At 37.0% G+C, this 13,907-nt stretch overlaps 1 protein-coding gene across 3 annotated transcripts in view; it reads right to left on the bottom strand.

The window, feature by feature from the left end:
- prkdc (protein kinase, DNA-activated, catalytic subunit) overlaps nucleotides 1–13,907 on the bottom strand; it is a 284,436-nt gene that overhangs the window by 215,744 nt on the left and 54,785 nt on the right. For all 3 annotated transcript variants that reach the window (XM_072255124.1, XM_072255135.1, XM_072255144.1), the window contains 4 exons: nucleotides 11,608–11,760; nucleotides 11,212–11,327; nucleotides 10,412–10,571; nucleotides 337–423 (listed from right to left, as the gene is read on the bottom strand). In XM_072255124.1, the coding sequence (XP_072111225.1) occupies nucleotides 337–423; nucleotides 10,412–10,571; nucleotides 11,212–11,327; nucleotides 11,608–11,760 (516 nt within the window). The remainder of the gene's footprint in view (nucleotides 1–336; nucleotides 424–10,411; nucleotides 10,572–11,211; nucleotides 11,328–11,607; nucleotides 11,761–13,907) is intronic.

The raw sequence follows: 13,907 nt of genomic DNA, 5'->3' as shown, positions 1-13,907 counted from the left end.
GCCTTTCTAAAACCTGTCCTGCTATGCAGTATTTGTCCTGCCTAAGCATGCCCAGGTATGCCTGGACAAGATATTGTGGGCAACATTTTAATTTACTTGAATTATGAATTGAAATAATAAATATAGCTGATTTTTTTAAAATGGTGCATAATAGGGAAACTTCATGGAGATTTTCATGATCAGCAGCCCGAAATCCATAAGATACACCAAAGTATTAAGGAAGCAAAATCTTTGTTGTCCAGCATTATCAGTGGTTAGCAACAAACAACCTGCACTGAAGAATCTAACTTTTCCTGCAGTACAAAGGTATTCAAAAGCTTTTCTGACATCACTTACCTCCTTTCCAAACTTGCCAAATAAAGCAAAACAGGCAAACTTTTCTGGGTTCCTGGGGCAATGTTTTTGCGATTTTCTGTTAATACCCTAGCAAAACACAAGTTTTCTAATTATCAGTAATCCAATTGAGACCAAAACAGCAAAGGCAACAAGTCACTTTTTCCACACACAGTACACGTAACTGCATTCATAGAATGTGCAGCAAGGAGCAAGTAGCTGATACCAAGCTGGCTGTAAAAATCAAACACAGAGAGTGTCTGCCAAAGCAGGGAACAGCTGTTTGTAGCATTCACCAGGCTAGGTGTACAGACTTCTATATTAACATTAATTTATAGAATTGGAAATAGAATTTCAGAATTTGCAAGCATCAACCAATTGGGCACGGTAGTTAATAAAGAAAGAATGAGAAACTTACATGAAGATATTAAAACTGGCAGAATGGGCATGTAACTGGAAAATTAATTTTCTCAGACATATGCACATGAGTACAGTAGTGGAACCCAGTATGGTCTTTTGCTGCTGTAGCCTATCCACTTCAAGGTGTTGTGCGTTCAGAGATCCTATTCTGCACACCACTGTTGTAACTCATGGTTCTTTGTGTTACTGATACCTTCCCAAAATCCTGATTGATAAGTTACAGAACCTGAGCCTCTGTACCTTCCTCTGCAATTGGATCGTTGACTTCCTAACCAGAAGACCATAATTTGCGCCGACTGGTGATAATATCGCCTCCTCGCTGATGATAAACACTGGTGAACCTCAAGGGTGTGTGCTTAGCCTACTGCTCTACTCTCTCTATACCCATGACTGTGTGGCTAGGTATAGCTCAAAAAAAACATCCATAAATTTGTTGATGATACCCGGGACATCTTCAAGGAGTGGTGTCTCAGAAAGGCAGCATCCATTATTAAGGACTCCCAGCACTCAGGGCATGCCCTTTTCTCACTGTTACCATCAGGTAGGAGGTACAGAAGCCTGAAGGCACACACTCAGCGATTCAGGAACAGCTTCTTCCCCTCTGCCATCTGTTCACCAAATGGACATTGAACCTGTGAACACTACCTCACTTTTTCAATATATATTATTTCTGCTTTTGCACAAATATGCATATACTTTTATTTATCTATCTATTCAGTTATTCCATTTAATGTATTGCATTGAACTGCTACTACTAAGTTAACAAATTTCACGACACATGCCGGTGATAATAAAGCTGATTCTGATTCTGTCAGCTTAAACCAGTGTGACCATTCTCCTCTGATCTACCTCATTACAAGGTTTTGTCGCCCACTGAACTGCCGCTCACTGGATGTTCTTTTTTGCACCATTCTCTGGAAACTCTAGAGATTGTTGAGTGTGAAATCCCAACATTGGAAAGCACAGAAAAAGTTAAATTGGCATCAAAGTAAGGTCATCTTCAGATAACAATGAATGTTCTGCTCTCCATTTTATAAGAAAGGACAATAGTGACAATAGTACAGATATTCTCAACTTAGAGGAAACAATTAACACAAAAACATCAGCAGTCGGGGTGATTTTCTCCAGCAAATGATGAGGAATGTCCTGACTGGGGTGTATAAATCTATGACACTTTTTTTGGACAGTCTTGGAGAAAATATTTTTGGCCTGTGTCTGGAAAGAAGTTGAGATTTTAAGACTGGTAATAGATCCAATATGGATATCAGCAGAAATACCTTATCCCAAGAGCTTTTACAAAGCAGCATAATACTGGATCAATCTTTTAAAGGCAGAGGAGGTGGAATATGTTTTATGATTAACTCATCATGGTGGACAGATGTGGCAGTTCTGTTTCATTCCTGTTCACTCGACCTAGAATACCTAGTAGTCAGGCATCCTCCATTTTATCTGCTAAGGGGGTGTTCCACCTCAGGCCAACGTCAGACAGCCACTGAAGAGCTGAGCACAGTCATCAGCAGTCATGAAACAGCACCCCCGGATACCCTCCCCGTCATTGTGGGGGATTTCAACCAGGCCAGCTTGAAGAGATCTCTGAACAACTACCATCAACATATCACCTGCAGAACCAGAGGAGCCACCACATTTGATCACAGTTAGACCACCATCAAGCACACTTACTGTGCCATCCCATGGCTGCACTTCAGAAAGTCTGATCATCTGACTGAACCTCTACTCCCAGTGACTGAAGACTGCAGCACCAGTGGTGAGGACCAAGACGGTATGGTCAAGATAGGTGGATAGGTGCTTACAGGACAATATTCAGAATCTCACCTTTGGATCTGAATGAATACACGATTGTCACTGACTTCATCAAGATCTGTGTGGATGGGGGGGGGGGATGTCACGTGATGACGTAGGATTGAGACATGGAAATCAAGCTCTCCCGTAAAAAATCAGCAAAGTACCGTTTAAACAAAGAAAAGTTAATAAATAGTTTTTGAAAACTACTTATAAACTAGTCAAGACTATTTTTACGATATGCCTTGTAAACAGAAACAGAAGAAGACTGCCATTTTGATGACACCGCGAAGTGGGAAGGAAAAAGGACCTACTACAGCGATGGAACCTTGGGCTCAGGTTGGATCTCCTTCGGAGGAGACACATTTTATCTCTGGTGTTGAAGAACAGGGGGCAATGGCGGCAGCAGTGGTCCCTGGGACGAAGAAGTGGGAATTGCGCATGCGTAAAGAAGTAGGCATGCGCAAGTCGGTACAAGTCGAACTACAGGAACTGACTGCCACTGAAAGGGAAAGTGACCTGGAGTCAGATGCGGATTCCCCAGAGAATACAGATGAAGAAGAGGAGGAAGAAGAACAAGAAGAGATTAAAAGTAAAGGGTATCCTGGAGACATAAGAGAGACTTCAGTGCAAATAATGCTTGAATTAAAAGGAAGAAAAATAGAGGTTAAAAACATGAAGATTAGGTATGATAAAGCTATGAGAAGACAGGAGAAAACGGATAAGAAACTTAAAAAGTTGGAAAGAACAATGGAGGATATCAACGATAGAGTGGAAAAAACAGAAAATGATATTCTTGCCTGGAAAACAGAAAGAGATTGGTTGTGGGAAAAAATGGATGTGCCGGAGAATTTTATTGGGTGAAATAATATTAAGATTGTTGGTCTTAAAGAAGGTATAGAGGGAGATAATCCAATAGAATTTCAAAGATGGATCCCGGAAAATTTGCAAATGGAAGAGGGAGATCGGTCAATTGAAATTGAACAGGTACAGAGAGCTCTAAGACCAAAACCACAACACGACCAAAATCTGCGATCAATTTTAATAAAATGTTTAAGATTGCAAGACAAAAAAAGGATTCTACAGGCGGCTGCCCAAGCTGCCAAGAATAGAAAAGGGCCATCGATGATAGAAGGGAACAAAATTTTTTTTCTACCCTGACATATGTATTGAGCTTTTGAAGAGAAGGAAGAAATTTAATCCAGTGAAAAAAGTCCTATGGGATCATGGTTATCAATTTATACTGCACTATCCTGCAACCTTAAAGATTTTTTTGGCTGGTGGAGAAAAAAGATTTTTTAATGATTACTGGATGGCGAAGGAGTTTGTGCGAGAATCTTTCAATACTCACCAGACACAAGAAGAAATCTAGGGGAGCGAGATGGATTAAAGATGAAGGCTGGGACAGGGAATAGATTTGGTGGATTTTTAAAGGCGGAAGAATATATAAATATATTATTAATTATATGTTTGAGGGGAAGAAATGTAAAAGTTTGAGGAATATTAGTTGGGAATAGTGACATTAAATTTTTTTATATATATATAATTTTTTTGTTACGGGGAAGCTGGAAGAAATACTGACCAATCACTACGGGATTCATGTGTGCAATCGTGGTGACAGCCACGACCGGCAAAATAGAGGGGGGTAATGTTGTGGTTTTTTTCACTCACAACATTAGTAGGGGGGTATTTTGTTATTTTTCTTTTTATATTTTATCTATCTTTTATCTTTCTTTTTGCCTGGATGATTGGGGGGGGGAACACATAGCAACATGGTGAAGTTTAAAGAGATTCCCCAAGGAACTATGAGACTTGAGATGTTAAGTAACCTTTTAGATTGGAGTAATTTTGTTAAGAATAATGACTAATTTATTGAATTTTTTGAGTTTTAATGTTAATGGGTTTACGGACCAGTGAAAAGAAGAAGAATCTTAACACACATTAAGAAAATGAAGGTAGATATGGCCTTCTTGCAGGAAGCACACTTAACAGAAACAGAACATCAGAAATTAAAGAGAGACTGGGTGGGAAGTGTTGTTGCAGCTTCATTTAATTCAACAGCGAGGGGAGTAGCAATTTTGATCAATAAAACGTTACCAATTAGAATACAAAATGTAATAACTGATTCGGTGGGGAGATATGTGATTATACACTGGCAACTCTTCTCCGAATTATGGACTCTCATGAATATTTATGCACCAAATGAAAACAATGCAAAATTTATACAAGAAGCCTTTTTGAATTTGGCTGATGCACATGATAAAATATTAATAGGTGGAGACTTTAACTTTTGTCTAGACCCAGTCTTAGATAGATCAACCAAGGCTGTTACAAAATCAAAAGTAGTAAAACTAACCTTATCATTGATGAAGGATTTAAACTTGATTGATATATGGAGAAGAATTAACCCCAAAGAAAGAGATTATTTGTTCTATTCTAATAGACATAAAACTTACTCAAGGATAGATTTTTTTCTATTATCAATTAATATTCAAGAGTGAGTGAAAAATATGGAATATAAAGCAAAAATATTGTCAGATCATTCTCCTTTATTAATAACAATAATAATGACAGATAAGGAAGAAGCCACTTACAGATGGAGATTTAATTCAATATGATTAAAACGTCAAGATTTTTGTGATTTTATGAAAAAACAGATCCAATTTTTTTTGGATACAAACTCTCATTCAGTTGATGATAAATTTGTATTATGGGATGCCATGAAAGCATATTTGAGGGGTCAGATAATAAGTTATACTTCTAAAATTAAGAAGGAATATATGGTAGAACTAGACCAATTGGAAAAAGAGATTACAAAATTAGAAAAAGAATCTCAAAGACATATGATAGAAGAAAAACGAAGGCAACTTGTCAATAAGAAGCTACAATATAATACGCTTCAGACATATCGAACGGAAAAGGCAATCGTGAGAACTAAGCAAAGGTATTATGAGTTAGGTGAGAGAGCACACAAAATTCTTGCTTGGCAGTTGAAAACAGAACAGGCTTCCAAAACGATAAATGCAATTAGAACAAGTGCAAATAAAATTACCTATAAGCCTTCAGAAATTAATGAAACCTTTAAAAATTTCTACTCTGAATTATATCAATCGGAATCACAAAACGATGTTAATGAGATAGAAAGATTCTTATCACAAATAAACCTTCCAAAATTGGATTCAGAAGAACAGAAGGGATTAGATATACGTTTTACATTAAAAGAGGTTGAAGAAGCTTTAGGATCACTTCAAAGTAATAAATCTCCAGGAGAGGATGGTTTTCCGCCTGAATTTTATAAAAAGTTTAAAGATTTATTAATTTCTCCTTTTATGGAGTTGATACATCAAGCGGAAAAAATACATAAACTTCCAGAATCTTTCGCGACAGCGATTGTAATAGTATTGCCAAAAAAAAGATAGAGATCCTTTAAACCCAGCATCATATAGGCCTATTTCTTTGTTAAACACGGATTATAAAATAATAACAAAAATTTTATCTAATAGATTATCTAAATATTTATCAAAATTAATACATATGGATCAAACAGGATTTATTAAAAATAGATAATTGGCAGGTAATGTAACTCAGCTACTTAGTATAATTCACTTGGCATAAAAGAGGGAGGAAATGAGTATGGTAGTAGCCTTGGATGCAGAAAAAGCATTTGATAGATTGGAATGGGATTTTTTATTTAAAGTATTAGAAAGATATGGGTTACGAGTACCTTTTATAAACTGGATTAAAACCTTAAACACTAATCCTAACGCTAAAGTAGTGACATAGTCAAATTTCAACACCATTCCAGTTAAAAAGGTCAACTAGACAAGGCTGTCCATTATCACCTGCTTTATTTGTATTGGTGATAGAACCATTAGTAGAATTAATTAGAATTGATTCAGATATTAAGGGTTTTAGAGTTAATCAGGAGGAATATAAGATTAATTTATTTGCTGATGATGTTTTGATTTATTTAACAAACCCACTGCATTCGTTACGTAAACTATCTTCTAGATTGGAAGAACATGGGAAAGTATCAGGGTATAAAATAAATTGGGATAAAAGTGAAATCTTACCTCTTACTAAAGGAGACTATAGTCAATGTCCATTAGCAACCCAGTTTAGATGGCCAATAAATGGTATGAAGTATTTAGGTATAAGACTTGATAATGATATAAAGAATTTATATAAATTTAATTATTTACCACTATCGAAAAAAATTCAAGAAGATCTTGACAAATGGGTGATATTACCAATAACATTAGTGGGTAGAGTCAATGTTGTAAAAATGAATATATTTCCTAGATTACAGTATTTTTTTCAAACATTACCAATACAACTGCCACAGAAATTTTTTCAAGAGATAAATAAATGTGTGAGGAAATTTCTTTGGAAAGGTAAGATGTCAAGAATATCATTGGAAAAATTGGCATGGAAATTCGAGTTAGGAGGGTTACAACTTCCAAATTTCAAGAATTATTATAAAGGAAATCAACTTAGATTTATTGCATCGTTCTTTGACGAACAAAAACCGGCATGGATTAGAATAGAATAGAATTAGACAAGATAGGAGAAAATACACCCGAAGATTTTATATATAAATGGGAATCTAAATGGATACAGGAAAAGAAAGAATCTCCTATATTAAAACATTTGATTGATCTATGGAATAAGATAAATGATGATGATGAAATAAAGAAATCTTTATTAGCAAGGAGACCTTTGATTCAAAACAGACTTATTCCTTTTACAATGGATAATCAACTTTTATATAATTGGTACCAAAAAGCGATTAGATGTATAGGAGACTCTTGTGAAGGAGGTATATTGATGTCATTTGAACAATTAAAGAATAAATATAAAATATGAAATAACACTTTCTTTTGCTACCTTCAATTAGGGCTTATTTAAGAGATAAACTGGGTCAAACAATGTTTTTGCCGAAACCTAATGAAGTTGAAACTTTAATTCAAAAAGGAAAAATTAAAAAAATTATTTCTTTTATGTATAATCTGATTCAAAAATAGACACTTAAACAAGGAATCCACAAGTTAAGACAAAAATGGGAAATGGATTTGAGTATTAATATTGATGAAACAAATTGATCAAGACTATATCTTGACAGTATGACAAATACAATAAATGTTCGACTCAGATTAGTACAGTATAATTTTTTACACCAATTATATATTACACTGCAAAAAATAAATAGATTAGATTCAAACTTATCTGATCAATGTTTTCGGTGTAAACAAGAAATTGGTACTTTTTTACATTCTACTTGGTCCTGTTCCAAAATTCAACCTTTTTGGATAAATTTAAGAGTTTTTTTGAAACAAATTACTGGAATTCAACTTCCACATAACCTTATATTATTTTTATTAGGTGACATTGAAGGAATAAAACCGAAATTTAAATTGAATAAATACCAGAAAGAATTTATAAAAATTGCATTAGCAGTAGCCAAGAAGGCTATTGCAGTTACTTGGAAATTGGATTTGTATTTAAGTATGGATCGTTGGAATAATGAAATTTTTAGCTGTATTCCACTTGAAAAAATTACTTATAATTTAAGAGATAAATATGATACATTTTTGAATATTTGGCACCCTTATTTACAAAAGATAGGATGGTATATATAGGTGCTCCGATGATAAACATGTTGGTCCTTTGGGGAAAGAAACAAACAAATATATTAAATTTATTTTGAATCCATGGAGCATGTGGAGACCTTCTAATATCCAGGCAGTCTTTCTCTTTTTTTTTTCTTTTTTTCTTTTTCTTTCTTTTCTTTTAGGTAGGGGTATGTATCGGGGGGAGGAGGAAGGGTAGATATTATTATTCCATGTAACCAAGTTTGAAAACTCAATAAAAAATTATATTAAAAAAAAGATCTGTGTGGATGAGTGTGCCTTCAAGAACATATTGGACATATCAAAACCAAAAGCCATGGATGAACCAGGGGATTCGTAGTCTGCTGAGGGCTAGATCTGTGGCATTTAAGACTGGTGATCCAGAACTATACAAGAAGTCCAGGTACAACCTACTGAAGGCTATTTTAAGGGCAGAAAAACAATTTCCATAAAGTTAGAGATAGGATCAGATGCACATCATCTCTGGTAGGGTTTGCAGGCTATTCATTACTTCCAAAAAGGTGAAACATATCATCATGAATGGCTGTGATGCTCCTAGATGAGCTCAACACCTTTCATAAACGCTTTGAAAGGGAAAATAAAACTACACCTGTGTGACTCCCTGCTGCATCCAGTGACCCTGTGATCACTGTCTCAGAGGCTGACATCAGAATATATTTGAAGGTGGTGAACTCTCGAAAGGCATTAGGCCCTGATACCTGATAGATCACTGAAAACAACAGGCTGGAGAATTCAAGGACATCTTCAGTCTCTCACTGCTGCAGTCAGAGGTTCCCAGCTGCTTCAAAAGGACGACAATCATTATCAATGCCCAAGAAGAGCAGGATGAGCTGCCTCAACGACTATCGCACAGTTGCACTCACATCTACTGTGATGAAGTGCTTTGAGAGGTTGGTCATGGCTAGAATAAACTCCTCTCTAAGGAAGGACCTGGACCCACTACAATATAACCACAATATGTCTACAGTAGGTGCAATCTCACTGGCTCTCCACACTGCCTTGGATAGCAATTCCTATGTCAAGCTGCTGTTTAATGATTATAGCTCAGCATTCAGCACAATCAAACCCTCAGTTCTAATCAACACACTTCAAACCCCAGCTGAATTTCAGATGGTGTTATTGAGGCATACAGAAGCAAGATATATCAGCTGGTTGTGAGATATCACAACAATATCAGTAAGATCAAGGAATTGACTGTGGACTTCAGGAAGGAGAAGATGACGGAACACACACCAGTCTCATCAGAGATGGAATGGGTGAGCAGTTTCAAGTTCCTGCGTGTCAGCACCTCTGTAGATCTGTCTTGGGTCCAACGTTTTGATGCAATTACAAAGAAAGTACAATGCAGCTACATTTCATTCAGAGTGTGAAGAGACTTGGTATGTCACTAAAGACTCTCGCAAATTTCTACAGGCGTACCGTGCAGAGCATTCTAACTGGTTGCATCACCATCTGATATGGTGGGGTACTGCACAGGATTGGAAAAAGCTGCAGAAAGTTGTAAACTCATTTGAATCATGGGTACAAGCCTCTCTGGCATCGAGGACACCTTCAAAAGACGACACCTCAAAAAGGCAGCGTCTATCATTAAGGAACCCCATCACTCAGGACATGCCCTCTTCTCATTGCTATCATCAACGAGGTGGTACAGAAGCCTGAAGACAATCAATGTCTCAGGAATAGCTTCTTCCCCTCTGCCATCAGCTTTCTGAATGGACAACAAACCATACTTCACTATTACTTTTCCTCTCTTTTTGCACTACTTAATTTATTTTTATATATGTTTCTTATTGTAATTTATAGTTCTTTTAATTATTATGTATTGCAACGAACTACTACCACAAAACAACGGATTTCTTGACATACAGTATTCCAGTGATATTGAACTTGATTCTGAATCTGTTACAAAAATCTATTTTCTATCTTCACAAAACTAGGTCCCATTACTCTAGCACTGGAGGTAAAGACTAGTCTAGAGAAGTACTTGGGACCCATTTGCTTACAAAAATGTTCTTCGTTATTCTGTGATTTCAAAATGAAAAAGTGATAGAACAGTTCAATTCTACCTATGATCCAGCAATAGGCTCAAATATACCTTTAGTAGACATTTCTAAGTTAGTCAGCTTCCTCATCTCTCAGACACAGAATAGTTTATTGTGCAAAACGGTAAGAGAAAGAAGAAACTGAAAGGTATTTAATTTCATTACCTGGAAATACTTAATCTTTTTGGCAATTTTCATTACAACTGACAGAAGTTTGTAAAATCCACTGACGAGGGGAAATTGTGTTGATCGCAGAATGAGCTCATGTCCAAATCTGTACATCCAATGTTCAAAGTACTCGGTGTGATTTTCCAATAACAACCCCCTGATTCAAAAGTGAAGATAATTAAATTCTCCAGATTGACACAGATACACAATGTTCTCCAGCGCATCCATGCTATGATGCCACCAATCTAGACCAAAAATACTAATAATTATTTGAATAAAGAATATATTTCAAACACAATGTTAGTTATTTAATAGTAATTATGCACAGAGTATGCCAAAGTTCGAGTTAAGAGCAACTGGGCATGAAATAAACACTATCCAGTTAAATTCCAGTGCTCAGAAATCGATTACTAATTATGGTGCAGAAGAGAATTTTCAAAAGTCAGTCTCAGTGATTGAATTCTCAAGCCATATAAGTAATCTTATGATTCTGAGCTTGAGCTCAAGAAAGTCAGACACAATCCACTCTACATAGGTCCAGGAAGGAATACTGTGCTTGTAAGTAGATTCCCTACCAGATAAGACCAATGGTAAAGACCACACTAACACTGAGAGCTAATTATACATTTATAAGGCAAAGGAACTACTGACTGATTTTAAATATATAAAATGGGGACGTCAAAGCACTGACATACAATAGCAATCAAGTCGACGGCTACAAATACAGATACATACAATGTGATAATTGTATTCAAAAATAATTAAGATGAAATCTTTTCTGCTGCTTTCAAACTTACCCACAGAATTCTACCAAATTGATGAAGGCAGTAAAATCTTTTGGTTTAGTTGGGTGCATATTAGCTGCTGGGTCAGATGTGGGAATTACTATGGTACTGCTGATGTCACCGGACCCCTGCAAATCAACCAAAGACCTTCAGTCATGGCATAAACTTCAACATTTTGTTTTATGTTTATTTTCTAAATTAGATTTGCTGGCTAATCAATTAACCATTTCCTGTTATATTTAACTGGGAAATGACAAATCAATTTATGGATGCATATATTAATCAGCAAGCCTGTTTTTCGGGCAAAGAAATTAAAGAAACATTGCTATGGCTGTTGACAATGTTCAAAATTTCTAAAGTTAAAATCGGATTACATATCAGAACAAAGACATTAAAAAAGTATAATACCCCTTCTTCATTTGGGTTTTGCTTATCCACAGTCAGATCCAACTTCTCAATAATCTTGAGCACTGATTTAATAAACTCATCATACAGCAGGCGATTTAATGACTTCAGGGGTGATTCACTGATCTGCAATGTCTCCTCAATCAATCCGGATACCTTAAATATATATAAAATTTCATTTTTTTCACAATACAGGACATTTCATTCCTTTCAGAATGCAGCAAATGACATATCACAATTCAACCACAAATGCTTGAGGTAGTATTTACCATTTCTTGATAATTTAGGAAAGAAATTGTAGTTTTGCTCCACTTCTGCTTATTTTTATCTACATCTACAGATGGAATATACAGATTACCACCAGAAGGCAGGTGAGGGACAATGACATTTCATATAAACAAAAGCAGAAAAGATTGCAATGGAACTGAAAGGTTAGAGATAAAAGATGGATCACCAATCCAAGACACTCTTCTGTGTACTTTTGATCTAGGAATGAGAGTGTCCTTAGGACAATTTTGCAGAAACTGTGTTCAACCTTTGAAGCTTTACAGATAACCAAGGGATGGGGCTGAGGAGTTGGGAGAATAAATAGGTTCTTTTAAGGCACCCTGTCATCTTGGAGACAACAGAGTTGTAAAGAAGAATGCCTTCATTAGTTGAGGCATTGAGTCCAAGAGCTATTAAGTTATGTTACAGCTTTCTAAAACTTTGGTTTGTCTACATTTGGAGCATGCATTCAATTCTTGGTCACCATTTTATATAAAGGGTGTGGAGGCTTTAGAGTGAGTACGGAAGAGGTTTACCAGCATGCTACTAGATTAGAGGGGATGTGCTACAAAGATAGGTTGGACAAACTTGAGCTGTTTTCTTTGGAGTGGCAGAGGCTGAGAAGAGACCTGATGGAAGTTGAAAAGATCATGAGAGACAGAGAGTAGACACCTGGTACTTCTGACAAGGGTTAAAATATCTAATGTTACAGGGGAATGAATTTAAGATGAGAGGGGTAAATTCAAAGGAGATGTGAGGGGCAGATTTCTTTGCCTCTCGAGAGCGGTTGGTGCCTAAAATGTGCAGCCAAGATCATATTGAGGCAAGTATGATAAGAGACACTTAAGAGGCTCTTAGATAGGCACATGGATGTACACAGAATGGAAGGTTACATACACTGTGTACGCAGTAGGAATTAGTTTAGTCTGGCATTTAATCACCAGTTCAATCTGTTTAGCAGACATCATGGCCAAAGGGCCTGTTCCTGTGCCATCCTGTTTCATGTCCTATGTTCGAATAGCACAAGGGATAAAAGTATAAGAAATTTATTGAAAACCAGATAAATACAACTCCTAGTTCTTGAAAGATACTTAATCTGAAATTCCCAATAGGGCATCACAATGAATATTCTTGGCAGCAATAGACATAACTAAAAAGGTGGAAATTTTATTACCAAGATTTAGCACCTGAATAAATTTATGCCAAAAAAAATTAGGGGGTCTATAGTTAGGGGGTCAGATAGGCGATTCAGTGAATGCAGGAAAGAAGCACTGATGGTAGTTTGCCTCCCAGGTGCCAGGGTCTGGGATGTTTCTGATCGCGTCCATGATATCCTTAAGTGGGACGGAGAACAGCCAGAGGTCGTGATACATATTGGTACGAACAACATAGGCAGGAAAAGGGAGGAGGTCCTGAAAGCAGACTACAGGGAGTCACCTCAGGATTACTGCCTGTGCCACGTGACAGTGAGTATAGGAATAGAGTGAGGTGGAGGATAAATGAGTGGCTGAGGGACTGGAGCAGGGGGCAGAGATTCAGATTTCTGGATCATTGGGATGTCTTTTGGGGCAGAGGTGACCTGGTACAAAAAGGACAGTTGCACTTGAATCCCAGGGGGACCAATATCCTGGCGGGGAGGTTTGCTAAGGCTGTTGGGGAGAGTTTAAACTAGGATTGCTGGGGGGGTGGGAACCAAATTGAGGAGACGAAGGAAGAAGCAGTTGGCTTACAAATAGAGAAAGCTTGGAAACAGTGCAAGAGGGAGGATAGGCAGGTGATTGAGAAGGGACATGCTCAGACCGATGGTTTGAGATGTGTCTATTTTAATGCAAGGAGTATTATGAACGAAGTGGATGAGCTTAGAGCGTGGATCAGTACTTGGAGCTATGATGTTGTGGCCATTACAGAGACTTGGATGGCTCAGGGGCAGGAATGGTTACTTTGAGTGCCAGGCTACAGATGTTTCAGAGAGGACCGGGAGGGAGGCAAAAGAGGTGAGGGCGTGGCACTGTTGATCAGAGATAGTGTCACGGCTA

The sequence above is a fragment of the Mobula birostris genome, chromosome 1, assembly GCF_030028105.1.
Source record: "Mobula birostris isolate sMobBir1 chromosome 1, sMobBir1.hap1, whole genome shotgun sequence".
NCBI classification, from domain to species: Eukaryota; Metazoa; Chordata; class Chondrichthyes; order Myliobatiformes; family Myliobatidae; genus Mobula; species Mobula birostris.
The sequence above is the reverse complement of the archived record's forward strand: the minus strand, read 5'-3'. Positions and strand labels throughout refer to the sequence as shown.